The following is an 18,098-nucleotide window of genomic DNA, read 5'->3' on the forward strand; positions in this document are numbered from 1 at the left end:
CACTTTTTTTTAATGCAAGGAAAAATACAGATGAGGGCAGAAAATAAAATGACTTGCAATCCCACTGATACTGGTAACAAATGATGGAACACCCTGGAGGTAGAGGCTTCAGGCTGCTTTTCACAGGTGTATGCAGTTAATTCGATTACTTTATACACGCTGGTTTATAACCCTCAGGGAGCCGCTCTTGACCCATCCCTGTCTCTGAGGGCTCAGTCCTCCATGCTCTCCTTGTCTACCCTCCCTCCTGAGTGACCTTATCCTGCCACATGGCTTTACATTCCATCTCTATCAGGATGACTCCCCAGCTGATCCCCGCAGCCTCCGTGTCCCTGAACTCCAGGCGCCGGCATCACCTGCTTCCTGGGCACATGATGGACATGCCATTCTAACAGTTGCTCGGGTCAAAATCCTTGGCATTGACCTTGACTCCCTTCTTTGTCCCACACCCCCATGCAGTCCATTAGGCTATCCCACGGTCTCTACTTTCAAACTATAACCTGAGTCTAAGCAGTTCTCTCCGTGTCCTCGCCTGCCTCGCTGGACCCGGCCACCACCACCCTGGCTGACCATGCAGCACCCTCCCGTGGGGCCTGATTCTGCTGCGAATCAGGGCTGGGAACTGCCGCCAAGTGATCTAGTTAAATACCAACGGATGCTGAGTCTGACTTACCCCCCACCTCTCCCTCGTTCTCTAAGCCCCACCTTGCTGCGCCCCTGCGAGGCCACACACGGGCCACTGGGCTCCAGGGCAGGGCCTGGGCAATGCTCCCCCTTCTCCAGGTCTGTCCCCACCACATTCCTTGACGAACGTGGCCGGCAAGTATATGCCCATCTGAAGGCTTCCTGGGGCAAGGCAGTGTAGGGAGGGGAATCGGGAATGGGCCATGTTTGGAGGCAGGAGGGGGCATCTGGGGGCTGAGAGGCACTCCTCAGTTCCTCTGTGTACCCCAGGCCCCTTGAGGTCTGAATGCTCTGCCAAAGTGGCGAGAAAAAGAAACCCTGCCCCCCCACCTCATCCTGGCCTCTTCCTCCCATGCTCTGTCCACCCCCAGATCCCCAGCCCCTTCTTTCTCACCAGGGAGGTTGGCTGGAGTGACCACTGCAAGTCAGGTGCCTTCTAGGTGTTGGAGATACAACTACAAATAAGACAAGAACCCCACCTTCAGGGAGCTCACACTACAGGGGAGGGGACACACAAGAAATAAACACAACCAATAAAGCAGACGGTTAGTCTGATGGTTGCAAAGGAGAAAAGGATAAAGCTGCTTAGGAGACAGGAGATCCCAACATACTGACACTGCAGATGGGCATGGCCAGGGAAGGCCATGTGGACTCTCTCTCTTGCCTCTCTCCATCCAGGTGGAGCCCTGGCCACTGGCCTCAGCCTCGACTCCCCCCAGGAGGACCCCTCCACAGGAAGGCCACCCCCCGCACGGAGGCCAGAGAAACAGAGAAAGCAGATCCGCCCCTGTCACCCCTCCGCTTAAAGCCCAGAGGCCCAGCTCCTTGGGGAGAGGGGCAGGCCGGTCCCCACTGGCCCTGGCCCTTCTCTCGGGTTTCAGATCTTACCCCGCCTGCGGCCGCCCTGTACTCTGAGTTCTCCCTCGGGTTCGGGCCTCCCCTCCTCCAGGTTTTCACCGCCTGGAACACGGTCCCAACCACCCCCCTCCCTCGCCTGGGCTTGGAGGTCACCTTCCCCCCCCCAGGCCGCGGAAGGTATCCCCCAGCAGACATGTGATATCCCGCCGCGCAGTGCCCAACCCCCACCCCCCACCCCCGCCCCGGCCCCGCGAGGGCTGGGACCGCGCCCGTCCCATTCACCCGCGGGTCCCCAGCGCCCAACAAATCCGCGTCGAATGAATGAGTTTCGCGGCGCAGAGGCTTGGCCTCATTCACGTCAGATCTTCCGGGCCCTCCCCCCGCCCGGCGGCGCCGCGGGGGGTCGGAGCGCGGGGCGCGGCGGCCCGGGCGGGGGCGGGGGTGACCGCCCCCTCCCGCCGCGGGCCCGGGCGAGGCCGGGGCCGCCCCTCCGCCGGCCGGCTCGGTGCCCCGCGGGGCCGCCGTGCGGCGGGCGCAGGCCCGAGCCGGGCGGGTGCGGGGCGGGAGGTGGCGCCGGGCGCTGAGTGGCGGCTCCGGGTCCACCCCTGGCGCGCCGGTGCGAGCGGGAGGCGGGAGGCGGGGAGCGCAGGGGCGGCGGCGAGAGGGAGCGCAGCAGCGAGCATGTGCCGCGGAGCCCAGTAACCAGGGACGACCGCGGCCACCCCGCGGCCGCGTCGGCGCCCAGCCCAGCGCAGCTCCGCGCCGCGGCGCCCGGGAGAGGGCGGCGGCCGGACGGCCCCGGGCCTGCGAGCCGGCCGCCCCGCGCGCCCCACCCCACCCCCTCCCCGGCCCCGCGCCGCGCCCAGGGGGCCGAGGCGCCGCCAGCCGCGCAGCGCCGCGCGCCGGAGCCCCGCGCCCGGGCCGCGCGGGCCCGGCGCAGACAAAGGCGCGGCCCCGGCCCGGCCCGGCCCGGCTCGGCCCCGGCCCGCCGGCCCTCCGCGCGCCCCGCCCGCCGCCCGCCGCGGCCCGCGCCGGCCGAGCCGCTCCCGCTGGGCGCCCCGACGGGGTCCGGCCGGGGGCGGGGGCCGCGGCCGCCGAGGATGGGGAAATCCAACAGCAAGTTGAAGCCCGAAGTTGTGGAGGAGCTGACCAGGAAGACCTACTGTGAGTGCGCGCGCCGGGACCCCCGCCCCGCGCTCCGCGGCGCTGCCTCCGCCCCCTCGCGCCCCTCCCCCACGCCCGGCCCCCACCCCCCACCCCCACCCCCCACCCCCGGACCCCGCGTCCCTCCTCCGGGCGCGCCCGCCGCACCCCTCCCTCGGCCATTCCCCGCCCTGCCTCCGCGCGGACCCCTGCGCAGCCCCCGGCCGCGCCCCCGGCCCCACACCTGGTCCTATTGTTCTAGGGCACCCCTCCCCCCCACGCCCGGGACGGGTGCCGCCTGTCGGCGCGCGCGGGGCCACCCCCCGGGCCGGGAGGGCCGGCTCCAGCCGTCCCCCTCCCCCCCCCCCGCAGCCCCCTCTCTGCAGAACTGTCCGAAAGGGCCGGGCTGTGCCAGGGCGAGGGGCGGTGGTCGGGGAGGGGGCTCCCGGTGGCGCGGTGGCTGGGGCTGTGCGGAGCCGACTGGCACGAGCACAGCGGGGTGGGTGATTCATGCATCACGATGCCGCTGCTGTTGCTGCTGCCGCTGCTTCGAGGTGGGCCTCTCGCCCCCTCCCTGGCCCGGATCGTGTGCGTTGGGGGGGGTGGGGAGGGCGAGACTTGCCAGAGAGCTCGAGGCGGCGGCGGCGCGGGGTCCTGGGCGCCCTGTGGGCTGCAGGATTTACGGGGTGAATTCTCCCCTGGCCCTGATCTCACCTTCCCTTTTCTATCTCTATCTGCCACATTGGGAAATGGGTTGATACAGCGGGCGGGGGGTGGGGGGGGTGGGGGCGTGGGGTGGTCTGGGCCATCTCAACAGGTCACCGTCCGGGGCCCCCCTAAGAGGAGGGTCTGCCCGTTTCGGGCTTCTCCAGAGCTGGTCCAGTGTGTCTCTCCACTTGGCTCAACTTCACAACTGTCCGGTACCTTCGCATCTTCGGTTTCTCCATCACGGACTTCTCCCCTCCCTGCAGCCTCTTGGGGGGACACCCCAGCTTGCCAGGGGTTCATGGCACCGGGTCATGACCACATGCTCTTTTTTGGGGGGGGGACCGGGAGAAGGACGGCTGCATGGTCTGGAAGGGCTCCTGCCTGTGTGTGTGACTTGGAAGGGGGCACTGGCCTTGGGTGTGGGTTGGAGTTCAGACCCCATACCTGGGCAGCTGCGGGGGGCCAGCCCCTCTGCACTCTTCCCAGGGGCAGGAGATTGACTGCCAGCCTCCTGCGTTGATGGAGGCCTGGGAGGCAGCTTCTGGTGGTGCATTGCACAACCTCGGCCCCCCTCCCCCCTCCATCGGTCTTCTGGGCACGTTTGCAGGTCTGGCCAAGCCCACGCTTCAGCAACCTGCCCCTCGCCCCCACGTGCTTAGAACAAAGGGGGCTTTCCTGAGTGGGCGCTAGTCTGCTGGGAGGTACTGGTCCTTCTCCAGTGGAATTCTCCAGCGAGGAACTCACATCCCAGTAGCTGCTCCTTGAAGCGTGGAGGCTCCAAGGACTGGGACTCGGTCCTTACCGCTCTTACCCTCTTTCCTGGGGGGATGGGGGGAGCGGGGAGGTGGCCCAGTTTGGCTGCTCTGCTGTGAGACTTGCTGGGCCTTTCCTCAGGCTCTGTCCAGATGTGGGCCATAGGGGTCCTCAGGCTGGCTGCAGGTGGGACTTCCCAGGTTCCTGGGCCCAGGGAGGCAGAGGGCACCACGGGCTTTGACAGGAGTGGTGGGCTTGGGTTGAACCAGGGCGTCCCCATGCTGGTGGAGCAGGGGGGCCCACTGTGAGCTGAATGAAGCCAGGTTGCCTGCTTCCTGAGCATGTCACATGCTGAGCTCTTGGCATCATTAGTTCATAGAATCATCTTACACGCTGTGGGCACTGTTCCCAACCTCATTGACAGACAAGGAAACGAAGACTCAGAAAGGTGAAGTCCTGTGCCCAAGATCCACGGCCAGTCACCACATGGTGTCAGGACTCAAACTCCGTCCGTCTCCAAAGTTATGCCCCTTGAAAGACCTCAGAACTCAGGCCGAGAAGTCAGGAGGGGCTTTTCTTCTGTGGGTCCCTGTCTGTTTGCTGCTATCAGCCCGTTGATGGTGGATTCTAAATGGGAAGGGGTTGGGGGGGAAGGTCATTTTGCTGCCCCCCCCGCCCCACCCCTGGGCACATCTGTCAACTTTAGGAGAAGTTGAGTCAACAGGGCTTTGTTAGGAATGGGTCTGGTAGTGCTGAGCTGGCCTGGGCTATTTTTAAAGGCCTTTGGAGACATGGAACAGTTTTGATCAGAGAGAGTTAGCCGAGTACCTTCCTCTGTAGAGCCTTTATTAGGTGTGGGCTGGGGGAGGGGGCGGGGGGGTCACTGGCTTCCCGTCTGTCTCCCTTGCTGCTGCTTGGCACTTAGTAGGTCCACAGATATTTGTTGATGAAAAGTCTCCCGGCAGGAAAAGCAGAGAAAGCCTCCAGCTTGTCCTAAGGCCCCCAGATGGGCTTCCTTCTGATGGGCGCTGGAGCCATCTGCTCTGTGTTCCGGGGGCTCTGTGTGTGGGGTCAAGAGAGGAGCACTGAGCAAGGGCCGTCAGAGTCTGTGGGAGAGCTTGTTAAATTCCAAGTGCACCGCTTGCTTTGCGCTCCGATTTCTCAGTCCTGAGGTCTGGGCTGGGTCCAGGGCCTTGCGTCCTTGACAGGTGTTTGTCACGCAGATCTTGGTTCCCAAGAGCCCCATCTGAAGACCCACACTGGTTCTGGGGGGTCCTAGGCCACCTCGGGAGAGCACAGCTGGCTGCAGTGCCCAGAGGGGAGCCCAGATGTTCACACCTGAGTCATCGCTGGCTGCCACCCTTGGTGGTGACTCTCCTCCTCCGTGGGAGAGACTGTCCTGGTGTGTGTGTGGCGGGGGTGTTTGGGCAGGAGGAAGTCTAAGACACATCTGGATGCAGCCTAACTAAAACCTTCCGGCTTTCAGGCTGAACACTGCAGAGGAGATTTTTTCCTCCTCTGCAGATGAGATTTTGTAAATCATCATGCCCCGTCGTGCAATCCTCCCCCTTCCTGGCACAGCTCATATGCAGGAGCAGCAGGAGGTTCGAGCCTGATGGGGGCCCCTGCCCAGCCGGGACTGGGAGAGCAAGAGTCTGTGGCCGGCAGCCCGGTTTCTTGGAGGCCTGGCCCACTGTCTTCCAGCTTGTTGGTGGGGCTGTTGTCAACCCTGCGTGCCCAGGCTGTGGGACAGGCCAGCCCCTCCCCTAAGTGACCCTCGGTTTCCTCATCTGCAAAATGGGTATGCTCATGGTACTTGGCTCCCAGGGGACGTAAGGCACCAACAGGGTAATTCCCTTATAGCCTAATACGTGGCCTTTTGTAAAGGGTCCTCCTTAAGGCGCGACAAACACTTGTCAAGGATGTAAGGATGCATGGGAGCAGTCGTTCCAAATGTCGCTTTGACTACACGATTCAGCTTCATCTTGAGTTGATCGTAAATACATCTTGTGGGCAAAGTTCATCTCTCCACACGGGGCATCTTCCCACGGCCCCGGACTTTGTGCCTGGCCCATAGGACGCAGAGAAAGGTGGGATCCTCGGTGAGCCCGAATCCTAGCAGCTTCTTGTTTTACCTGCAGTGGTCTCCCCACACCCCCACTTGGTAATTTCTGCTCTGCCCTCACCTGCCATTCATCGAGTGCTCGCTCGGGGTTGGGCGCAGACATTGAAACGGGAAGGAGAGGGATGTAACTCTTGCCTTCAGATGGAAACCAGCCAGATGGTCCAAAATACCAAGCTTATGGGGCTCGAGCCGTTTGTTGCGGTCTGAGCTGCATTGGTTTAAAGGTTTCTGGGCTCCAGCCAGGCGGCCCCAACAGACACACACCACCCCGCCTCCCTTCCTTAGCCTCTCCCTATGGTGCTCCCGGCACTCCCCAGGGACCCTCTGTCCAGGACCCGGAGGAGGTCGCCTGCTCCTTGTCGCTCTTGGTCAGCCCAGGCTCTGTCTTGACCTTGCTTGTCAACCTTGAGTCTCTGCAGCCTTTTTCCTGATGCCCAGAATGGTGCCCGGCACGTGGCACCTTGTGGAGGGGAGGAGCAACCGGGGGCGGGGGGAGGTCTGGGTAGCCGGCAGCTAACCCCTCTGCCACCCAGAGCCGAGAAGGGGACCCTCGTTCACGGTCAGGCGTCTGGGGTGAAGAGATACCGGGTGTCACCAGTTGGGCTCTTGTAACTCCCTGGCTTTGGGAAGGTCACACGAGGGTCCCTTCCTGTAAGAGAAGGAATATTCTCCGATGATCGCTCCCCCCACCCAGTGCTGCTCAGCCAGAGGGGGGCAAGACGTTGCCGTGGGGGGAGGCAGTACGTGGTACCCATCTGGGGACAAATGGGTCGGGCTGTGAAGGGCCCCACAGCCAGGCAAGGAATAAGCCACCCAGGAGAGGGAAGGCCCAGAGGGAGGAAGGCGGCTTCTGTAATCCTATGTATCCTGGGCACAAGAGGGTGGGACCAGGGAGGCCCGTTCCCTCTCTCCACTGGAGGGGAGATTGAACAGCAGCAAGAGGAGTTGAGGTTAGGGGCGTTACACTAAGGTGGGCCCACATCTGCTGTTAGGAAAGAACTCAGTATCCTGGAGAAGGGGGCTGCGTCCTCAGTCAGGCTCTGTGACCTTGGGCAGGTCACTTACCCTCTCTGAGCGCCGGCCCATTCATCTGTAACACCTGCCCATGTGACTCTGTGGATCCAAATGGGAGGATGCTTTGAGGTCCAGAGTGTGGGCCAGAAAGGGAAGGGGGGCTCTTTGGCAGCAGAGTCTCAGGGAGGATAGTGGGCCTCCGGGGCCAGATGTGCTGGGGTTCTGGCTCTTTCCTTGTGCACACCCCTTCTCACAGAGCTTCACTTTCCTCCTGTGGAAGATGAGCAGCCCAGAGGCCCCAGAGTTGGATTCACAGGCATGTGAAGGGTTTAGCACGGTGCCTGGTTCTGAGGGGACCCTTTAAACTTTTGGTAGCTTCAGTCCTAGGATCCTCTGTCTCCTAGAGCAGGGTGGGCCGAGTGGGTCTGCCGCCTGCCCCTTTGTGCAGAGAGAAGCAGAGGAGGCCAGAGAGGGGCAGGGACTTGTGGGGAGTCACAGAGCCCAGGCCTCCTCCTCACACCTGTTCTGGCTCTTTCTGCCTCCTCTGGCTCCTTCTGTCTCCAGCCCCAGCCCCACCCCACCCCAGAGATTCTGGCAGTGTGAGGTGAAAGCCCTTTCTCTTGGCCCCCCAACTTCCTCTCCTCCCAAGGCCAGACCTCGGCCCCTCTGGGCAGATCATGGGCAGCGGGCAATGCGGCTGGGGCTGGGCCAGGCTCATGTCACTCCTCACCAAGGGCCCCGAAGACCCTGGGAAGGGATTTGCACATTTTCTGAGATGGGTGGGGGGCCATGGAAGGAGGTGGTGGAGAAAGTTAGATGTGGGTTTGGAGAGTGTTCTTATCTATAGTCCAAGAATGGATTGGAGGAGGGGGTGGTCACGGTGATGAACTGGGTGTCAGTGGGGATGAGACAGATTCTGGGTGTATTTAGGAGGAAGATTCCATTGGACTTGGTGTGTAGGTTTCATTACCTTATACATTTGGGATTATATACTTTTTATTTTCTAACTTTTTTAAACCTGACAATTGTGAATGTTTGCTCATATCGTTAACTATTCTTTTAAAACATGATTTTTAAGGGGCGCCTGGGTGGCTCAGTTGGTTAAGCATCTGACTCTTGATCTCAGCTCAGGTCTTGATCTCATGGTCGTGGGTTGGAGCTCTGCGTTGGGCTCCACGCTGGGCATGGAGTCCACTTAAAAAAAAAAAGTTTAGGGGCGCCTGGGTGGCTCAGTCATTAAGCGTCTGCCTTTGGCTCAGGTCAGGATACCAGGGTCCTGGGATCGAGCCCCGCATCGGGCTCCCTGCCCAGTGGGAAGCCTGCTTCTCCCCCTGCCTGTGTTCCTGCTCTCACTGTCTCTCTCTCTGTCAAATAAATAAAAATCTTAAAAAAAAAGTTTAAAACATGGTTAAAAAAATAAAAAGCATGATTTTTTTTAATGGTGTATCATATGAATGCAACATTTTATTTGATCCCCTGCCATTGGATAGTTAGGTTGGTTGCTTCCTTCTTTCCTTCCTTCCTCCTCCTCCTCCTCCTTCTTCTTTTTGCCAATATCAGTAGTGCCGTGACAAACATTTTTCTCCTCAATCTTTGTATGAACATCTTTGCAATAAATTTTTGCATGTAGCTCTTCTTGGAAGATACATTCCCCAAAATGAAGCTGCGGAGTTAAAGCCTGGGGATGTCTTAAAAGGCTTTTGATAGAGGGGCGCCTGGGTGGCTCAGTCGTTAAGCATCTGCCTTCGGCTCAGGTCATAGTCCCAGGGTCCTGGGATCGCGCCCCGCATCAGGCTCCCTGCTCGGTGGGAAGCCTGCTTCTCTCCTTCTCCCCCTGCTTGTGTTCCCTCCCTTGCTATGTCTCTGTCAAATAAATAAAATCTTTAAAAAAAAAAAAAAAGGCTTTTGATAGAAAAATAGTTAAATCACTCTTCAAAAAGTATGTTCCAATTTCCATTCTCAGCAAACATGGATGAGAGAGTGCCTCTTTCCCTGCATTCTTGCCAGCACTGAGTCTTACTGCTTTTCTTGATTACTGCTGATTTTGTGGGAAAGAAAAGAGTAGCTCACTCTTTCAATGTTCATTCTTTTGATTACTATTAAATAGGACCCTGGGATCTTTGAGGTAGAGGAGATTTTGGGATCATATAGTCCAAATTTTATTTTACAAATTTTATTTTATTTTATTTTACAAATGGAAAAATCAAGTACTGGAGAGATGAAGTGTTCCTCCCAAGGTTACAAGGCAAATACCAGGCAGAAACCCAGGACTGCTGGCTCTAAATGTTGGGGTGCTCCCCACTGTGCCATGATGGGTTGGCTCTTGGGGTTGAGACAGGGGTGTCTTGCTGTTTTCTGATTTGGTTCATCTTGTCCTAAATATCTCTTCCTCTCAGGCAAGGAAAAAAACCAGTATCAATTAAAAAGAGCATCCTTCTTACTGGCATTTTGAGATGTAACACTTTGCACGTCCTGGGTGTGGTCTATTTACCAGGGCAGAGAACGTCATAAATTTATGTGCCAGGTTTCCAGGTAACTTGAAATTGGGGTCAGATTCCCAGCTGAGGGCAGGACAGCAGAGCGTTGAGCGTTTGTGGGACAGCTTGCTGTCTTCTGGCTGTGACTCTGCCCAGCCCCTTGCCCCTCTGAGTTCTGGGCGTCTTGTGTGTGACGTGGGGATGGACCACAGTGCTTTTCCCGACAGGTGGACACAGGGACTGGTGTGTAGTAAGTGCTCAGTAAATACTCTCACAGGAAAGAAGCTGCTAAGCTCTTCGTGTCAGGGAACGGCAGTCCTTGGCCACCCCTTGGGTGGTCACAGGGTGAGCAGTCACAAGCCCTTGGATAAATTGGGAGTGAGTGGCAAATGTGATGGCCTCTGTATTTGGCCCAGCTGGTTGGCAGCAGGATCATTCTGCATTGGGCTCCTGGCTCACTGAGCTGGGGAGGGAGGACAGGCTCTGGAATGCTGGACTTCAGGTCCCTGCATGGACGTAGCCTTGGAGGGCCAGAGAGACACCTGCCTGGGCTTCAGTCCCAGAACCCTCAGCCTGGACAGTCCCCGTGGAGTCCCCAGTGCCCCTGGGACTCAATTTCCCTTTCTGTACGATGTTCAGATTTCCAGCTGGTGAGACTTCTGTGGGGCAGCTACACCGGGGCCCCAGGGACAGAGCGTGCCGGGCTCTGGTGTCTGCTGACCTGGGATCATGGGCTGTCTCGGCCGCAGACACAGTTCTTAATTTCTCGTGCCTCGGTTTTATCATCTGCGAATTGGGGCTGTTGTGGGTGAGGTTAGGGATCGTGGAGACAGGAATCTGACGGCTCATGAGTGATGAGGGCGAATCTGTAATCAACATCGTGGAAGGATCAGAGGCCGTCTCTGCCGGACCCAGCTCAGGGTTCACACGCACCCATCGCCAGCTCCTCCCAGGAATCCTGGGTGGTGCTCGCTTACAGATGAGAAACTGAGGCTCACAGCGGAGCAGGGTGGGCCCAAGGCCACCCATCTGGTGAGTGATGCAGGTGGTGTTTGATCCCGGGTCGGGGTGGGGGGGTGGGGGGCGGGCCCTTGTGGGTGAGGGTGCCGAGAAGCTGCCTTGGAGGTGTGCGGGCGATCGTGAGCCAGCGTGGGTGCCCGGTGTGGGCGTGTGGTGGGGCGGGGGCTTGGGTCACGTGTGCGAGCCCCGGTTCGCGTGGGCGTGCTCCGGGCGTGTGTGGGTGAGGCGGCCCGTCTGTGCCCGCGCGTGCGCGTGCTGGTGTGTGTGAGGGCAGCTCTGCGCAGGTTGTAAATGCAGATGCGCCTGGCGGGGGGGGCGGTGGGGGGGGAGCTTGGGCGGGAGGCATAGATGGGCCCGGAGACCTGAGTCAGAAGCCGGGGGCGCAGTTGCTGAGCTCTGGGACCAGACAACCTGGCTGCCGCTTCTCACCCTCCTGCCCTTACCACGGTGCTCTGTGGGAGCCCATCTGTCCTGGGGCGCTGGGGGGATTGGGGAGGGATAGCAGAAGTGACAGCCCCCATTTACCAAGTGAGCATGCTGAGCGGTGAGTACTGAGTACAGATCTACCGCCCTGTGGTCTCACCACAACCCTGGGAGTAGGGACTATGGTGCCCATTTTACAGGTGAAGAAAAAGAGGCCCAGGCAGATTCAGAGACATGCCCATGGCTTCCCAGACAGTCAGTGGCCACATTGGGGCCCAGGCTCAAATCTTTGTCTGGCAAAGCAATGCCCCTCCCTCTATGTGCCTGGCTCCTACAATCTGTGAGCCTTATAACCTTAGAGCTGCTGAGTAGGGTAGTGAGCACCCCATCATTGGAGGCATTCAGGCAGCTGTTCATCAGATACTGGCTGGACATCCCAGATTCCTGGGCTGGAGGTGAGGTTAGACAGTGGGTAGGATCCTTCCAGCTTCATAGCTTTACACGTGGCCCTACTGGTTCCAGATGTTTCGCCTCTCGCAAGGGATTTGGGGCAACCTCGGCTTGGCTCGGAAGGCAGCAGGCGAGCAGTTGTGAGAAGTCCAGGGGACATCGGTAGGATTGGGCATCAGGGGGCTGCCCCACCCCAGGCCTCTGAGGCTTTCTCAGCCTCTGCCTGTCCCAGGGGAGGCTCCAATGCTCACTAGGTGCCCAGTGCTGTGCTCACCTCATGGGATCCTCCCAGCCTGTGGGCTCAGGAGTGGTGTGTCCCACTGTCCAGTGTTGGCACCATCCCTGCTCTTGGGGAGCCTGTAGGCTGGGGCTGTGAAGCAGGAGGCAGCCCGAGGATAAGGCCATGGAGATCAACAGGATACACCTGGAGTGCCCCCAGCCGTCCTGCCTTGCCCGTGCCTGGCATGGCCAGGGTGCCTCAAGAAACATCTGTTGGACAAAGTGGGAGACCACAGGTGCAGTGTGAGGCTCAGGGACACAACAGAGGGGACCTCAGGGGCTGGAGGCCTGGCAGCAGCACCCCGGGCGACTGTAAGCTTCTTGAGGGTTGGGACATTCGTGGTGGATTTGTTTTTTGTGCAGTGCCCGACCTGGAGCCATGCACAGGGCAGGCCTGTGAACACCTCTGTATAAGAGTCTGGGCTTTCCAAAGTGTATGTGTTGCTTTGTTTTGGTCCTCCGCTGACCAGGGTGGGACCTGCTTGTCCTCCTGACCTGCAATCAGATGGGGTGGGGTAGGAGGGGATGGATCTCCAGGTTGGAGTCTGGGGTCCTCATTCTAGCCCGACTTGCTGTGGCTTTTAGCTGCCCCTTCAGGGTCTCCATTTCTCCAGTGTCCCGTGTCTATGTGATGGGGAGTCACCTTTTCTTAGCCTGATGATATCCTGATGGGGCCACCCAGGGGGCAGTGCTCCCCACCTACTGAGTCCATGCTGGGGGGTGCCCAGGAAGGGGTGCTGGGCAGCTGCTGGCTCTGGCACTCCTGGTCTCATGCGGTGGCACCAGGAAGCTGATGGGGCGTCCAGGCCACCGTGCTCCGGATTCCCTGGCAGGGGAGAAGGAGGAGGGCGGGAGGAATGTGGCTTTGAGGAATGTTTAACCCAAAGCAGAAATAGCACTCTCCTTTTTTTATTTTAGGCTTGGGTTTTCAGCTAGGAAGTGGGCTCAGAGTACCATTCTCTCTCTCTCCCTCTCTCTCTCCCCAGCCTCCCCAGCGCCCCCACCACTCTGGCCTTTTGGGGACAGAAGGTGGCCTCTTTTAAAAAAAAAAAACAAAAACAACTAAGAAGCTGCTGTGGGAACCAGAAAGGTCCTGGATTTGGCAGCAGATGGAGCTGGGTTCAGATCCCTCGTTCTCCACCTCCCAGCCCTGTGGCCACTTCCTACCCTGACCCTCTGCTTTGTCTTCTGTGGAACTGGAGGGTCAGGGGACGGCGACGTGAGTGGAGATGGCTTCTCTGCGGTGTCATGGCAGGCGCTCCTGCTCGGGGAGCAGCAAGGCCTGGGGGAGAAGCCTGGCCCCTCTCCTGAGCTCTGGGACCTTGGCCAAGCTCCTTCCCTCAGGCCTCCTTACTTCACCTGTAAAATGGGCAGATGATGATAATCCCACCTCCCAGGATTGTGGCTGGAATGAGTGTGAAAATATTGGCATAAGGGCCTGGTGGGTCCCCAAGCTCCTGCACCCCTCCTCTGAGCCCGGGTGGCCTCACACAGGCCTGCTGCCAGGTTGAATGAGGGTCCGTGCCCTGGGCGAGGGGCAGCTCGGGGGCGCTCTTCACCTGGCCCTCCACGTGTGCCAGCTCCCCGGCAGCCTCTCCGAGGGAGGTGCCCAGGGACCGGCCTGTGGCCTCCCAAGACCAGGTGGCGAGGACACCTTCAGCTCTCTCATTCAGCTGTGAGCACCCTGAGGACAGACTCATCTCATTGCGGGGGTCACCGCTGTCCCCCTGGCTCCTAGAACAGAGCCTGGCGCATACCCGTTGGAACGAACAAGCAAATATGGAAAGGAAGAAGCTAACGAGTGAGCGGAGCGGCTCACCCATCTCGGGTCTGTGCTCTCTGCTCCTGTCTGGCCCCCTCCGACCTCCTGGGCTGGGGCTGGGGGGCCTGCCCTGTCTGGGGGTGTCCTGAGAAGTCAGGCACGGGGAGGCTGGGCCCCAGCAAGTCAGGCCTGGCAAGGACCTCCCCGGGGCTGGGGACATGAGGAGGGGTCCAGCCAGCCAACACGGCCCCTCCTTGCAGCCCCCCCCCCCCGCCGCTCCTGTCTTTTTGTAGGAACCAAGAGATTCCTGTTCAAAGGCAGGAGATGGGGCTATTTTTGGCACTGTGGGGGAAAAAGCGAATGCTTCCCTTCTGTTCAAAAGTATATGGTGTGTGTGCTGGGCAGACGAGGCGCTCGACGGGGCTCAAAGCCCGTGCTGCTGGGCTTCTGCCCCCCGGCCCCCAGGGTCCTGCTTCCTGTCCAGACCTCAGCAGCTCACACGGCTGCGGTGGGTGATTATTATTTCCAGACTGCCCGTGATGAGGCCCTTGCTGGGCCTGAGTGGTACATGATCTTAATTAAAACTAACAGCAGCCCTCAAAATAAAGGAGAGGAGCCCACTAGCTGCTCTTACCTTGATTTGGGTTTCCTCGACTCGGGCTCTGTGGAGCTGGGGGTGCTTGTGAGAAGGAGGCCCAGCCGGCGGGGGGAGAAGGGCTGGAGGCCCTGGGTGCCCATGTGGGGTGAATTCAGCCAAGGGTATCCCCGGGTCACCTTGCCGCTCTTTACTTCCAGATGCAGAAAGCCTTTGTGGGATGAATGCCTCATGCCAGGTCCTGTGGGTGCCAGGATGCAGGGCAGACGGATGGATGGATTTCTGGCCTTCCTGGCATTTGCAGTTGGGTGGGGAAACGGGTAGGAGACTAGGATAAGCATCAAGACAGGGCATTCCACAATGCTGTGGGAGGCTACTGGGTTGGGGGTGCATCTGGGAGGGCTTCCTGGAAGAGGTGATGTTTCGGTTGAAACCTGAGGGTAGGGTTGCCAGCCATAATAAACAGTTATTCATTATTTATTCAAAATCCAGATTTAACCAGGCATGCTGTATTTTTATGTGCTAAATTAGCTGGCCCTACCTGAAGCTGAGAAGGAGCAAAGAGGTTTTTGGGGTAGTTTATGGGAGATGCTGAGAGTGTTTCAGGCAGAAGGAACAGCGTGTTCCAGGTCTGGAGGCATCTAGGTGTGGCAACTCTGAGGACCTAGAGAGGGTGCAGTGGCCAGAGTGGAGAGGAGATGCATGGTAAGGCAGAGGTATGGTGAGTTAGCCCCCTCGAGGGGCTGCCGACCAGCAGGGAGGGGCCCCACCTGGAGGGAGCCCTGCTGGGGGCCAATCTTGGGAACCAGGTGAGCCTTGTGAAGGCCCAGGGACACTAGGGGTGTCCACCTTGGCCCGAGGAGGCACCAGCAGGTGAAGTGGTCATGGCCTCCGTCTGGCCTCCGGTGGGTTCCGGCCAGGCTGACGGGCGTGTGGCTGTGCCTGTCTGTGCCCCACTGCTGCTTGGCGTCCCAGGGCTGGGGTCCTCCTGCTGCCCAGGACCAGGATAAGGACAGGACAAGTCACTTCTGTGCGGAGGCCAGGTCAAGGCCACCCTCTGCTCTTGGTTCTTTTTTTTTTTTTTTTTTTTTTTTGCGAGAGAGAGAATGAGAGAGAGCATGAGAGGGAGGAGGGTCAGAGGGAGGAGCAGACCCCCCGCTGAGCAGGGAGCCCGATGTGGGACTCGATCCCAGGACTCCAGGATCATGACCTGAGCCGAAGGCAGTCGCTTAACCAACTGAGCCACCCAGGCGCCCCTCTGCTCTTGGTTCTTAAAGGGCCAGAGCCGGAGCCCGCAGTGCTGCTGGCTGCCCAGAGTGCCTGGGGCTCCAGCCCCCACTCAGCAGCCCCGGGGACGCTGCGGGAGCTGGGCCACCCTAGTGGGGCTCAGGTGCGGCTGGCTGGTCGCTCTCAGTGGGGGATTTGCCACGTCTTGGGCAGGAAGGGGAGGGAGGGGTGCTGGCGGGGGAGGTGGGGCGGGGTCCTGCTGACCCCGTGACCACCCGGTTTCCATTCCTGGTACAGCCCCTGCTTGATCCCTGCCAGTGTCCTCTCTAGCTCCCCGGTCTGGGGGGGGCTTGCACCTTCGCTGGGTCTCTCAGGGCCCCTCCCCCACTGCTGTTCTGAAGTTTCCTTGCTCTGGGGCTTGTGACCTTATCAAGGGCTCTGACTGACCTGGCTTCTGCCTGAGCGGGGACGGAGACCAGCCCAGCATGTCCCCACCCCCTCCCAGGTCTGGGGATGAGGCAGGGAAGTGGGGGATGCTGGGGTAGGCAGATGCCACATACCCCACAGGTCCTAGGACAGGGCTTCTTGCACCCCCTCCCCCAATCCCAGGCGCCCTTGTTAGTGGCTCTGGTCATCTTGTCTTGTCTGTGGGTGCTGTGACACCTTTATTAATAATAGTAGCAGTTGTTAACATTTTGGGGCCCTTGCTGTGCTCCATCTGCCTGGACCACATCGTGCTTCTTCTGGCCAGTTCCTTGTTCCAGTGAGCCGTGGCTTCTTGTGGTCCCCTGAGCTCACCACACTCTGTGTCATCTCCGGAAAGCCCTCTCCCTTCTTCTTTGCCTGCTGAGGCCTGCCCATCCTTTCGATGTCAGCCTATGCACCCTTTCCCCAGGGAGCAGCCCTGACCCCCTGAGTGGGCCAGGATCCCACTTTGCACACATGGTTAGACAGCCAAGCTGTTGCGTGCTTATGTCCGTCTCTCCTGTTCATCAGAGACTCGGGGACAGAGACCTGTGTCTGGGTCAGTGCTGTGTTCCGGAGCCCAGCGCAGGGCCTGGTCGATATGCTGCTCAGCAATTAATTATCGGGTGAATGCAGGGGTAAAGGAAATCCCATTTGTTCTTCCTTCCTTCCTTTCTTTTTTTGAGAGAAGAGGGAGGGAGGGAGGGAAGGTAGAAGGGAGAGGGAGTAGAGAGAGAGAGAGAAAGAGAGGAGTGCCCAGGAGTGCAGTCATCAGAGCAAGCCCATTAATGAGCCGGACGGAATACCTTGAGTTCTAGAAAGTAAAAGCAGGTGCGTCTACTTCCCCACCTAAAACAAGCATGACACACACATGCATTCTCCAAGAGCAGATACACACTGAGCACCTACTATGTACTGGATGCTGTTTTATGGCTGTGACTTAGGCAGACACAGATCCTGCCCCATGGAGCCCCCGGCCGCTGAGGAAAGACAAAATCAGATAATGCAGGCAGGCGGAAAGACCAGAACAAAACCATTCCCCCCGCTGTCCAGGCTTTCCCCTGTGTATGTAGCCAGGGTAGGTTTTATCCTCAATCTCCTGATGAGGAAACCGAGCCTCAGAGAGATTAACTGACTTGTCCAGTGTCACACAACTGGAACGTGGGAGGGCTGGGATTGGGACCTGTGAGTGTCCCTTGGTGTGGGTCCCTCGACCAAAGCAAGTTGTTAATAGATCAGCAGATATTGAGAACCTTTGCTTCCCAGCCCCGGTGGCCCTTTGCTGGGGAGTCAGAGAAGCCAAAGATTCGGTGCCTCTTCAAGGGCCCCAGATGATGCAGTTCAGGAGTCAGGCAGGAAGGTAACTCCCAGAATGCATTTTTGTGATGTTTGAAATGCTGTACTTCTCCAGCAAGTTCTGGACTCACACGGACCCTGGTTCTGGTCCCAGCCTCGCTGCAGACTGAGGTTGGTCCTTGGGCAAGTGGCTTCACCTCTAGAAGCCTCAGTCTCCTGATCTGTAGAAGGGGGATGCAAAGTCCTTGTCCCACAGCCTCGTTCGGGCAGTGAATGAGATGAATGCCTGCCACGTGCTTAAGCGCAGGTGGGCACGCAGTGAATGCTAAGTAAAGGGAGACGTTTTTGCACCTGGAAGCCACAAGACAAAGTACATCTTTTTGCAGTTTTAAGAATTTTAGGGGGAAAAGTTATTTAACAGATAGAAATTAAAATCAATGTGTTTTATAACTTTATTTTTAGGGTAAAATAAATGTGTATAAATGATGGAGCAGAATGCAAAACTCGTGGGAATATCTGAGCCAGAACGTACCAGCCCTCTGCCTCAGAGGCTCTGGGGAGGGCACCTTTGGGGAGCCCCTGGACTCCTCCCCACGTGGCCCTTCTCCAGGGACCAAGCACTTTCATCTCCTCCTAAGCCGGTGGGAGTGAGCATTCTTAACCCATTTGTCAGATGAGAAAACTGAGACGTGACCAGAAAGACACACATCACGCTTTAGCTGGCAAATCTGAATGTGGGAAGGTCTCAGCGTCCAGGAGAAAGGTGGAACCTGGAGCCTGGTTCTCAGGGGCCGGACCAGCGAGGGGCACTTTGACGGG

The 18,098-nt window shown here is 58.9% G+C and overlaps 1 protein-coding gene across 2 annotated transcripts in view; it reads left to right on the forward strand.

Moving 5' to 3' along the window:
* The first annotated feature begins 2,572 nt into the window (after positions 1 to 2,572).
* The window catches only part of NCS1 (neuronal calcium sensor 1), a 52,260-nt gene continuing 36,734 nt past the window's right edge, over positions 2,573 to 18,098 (forward strand). Inside the window, exon 1 of one of the 2 annotated variants that reach the window (XM_078061895.1) lies at positions 2,573 to 2,706. In XM_078061895.1, coding sequence (XP_077918021.1) covers positions 2,643 to 2,706 — 64 coding nt within the window. In that variant the 5' untranslated portion in view covers positions 2,573 to 2,642. Of the gene's footprint in view, positions 2,707 to 3,183; positions 3,372 to 18,098 lie in introns of those variants that run through there. The other variant, XM_078061894.1, reaches the window with a different exon arrangement.

This window comes from Halichoerus grypus, chromosome 14, assembly GCF_964656455.1.
Source record: "Halichoerus grypus chromosome 14, mHalGry1.hap1.1, whole genome shotgun sequence".
Classification (NCBI taxonomy): Eukaryota; Metazoa; Chordata; class Mammalia; order Carnivora; family Phocidae; genus Halichoerus; species Halichoerus grypus.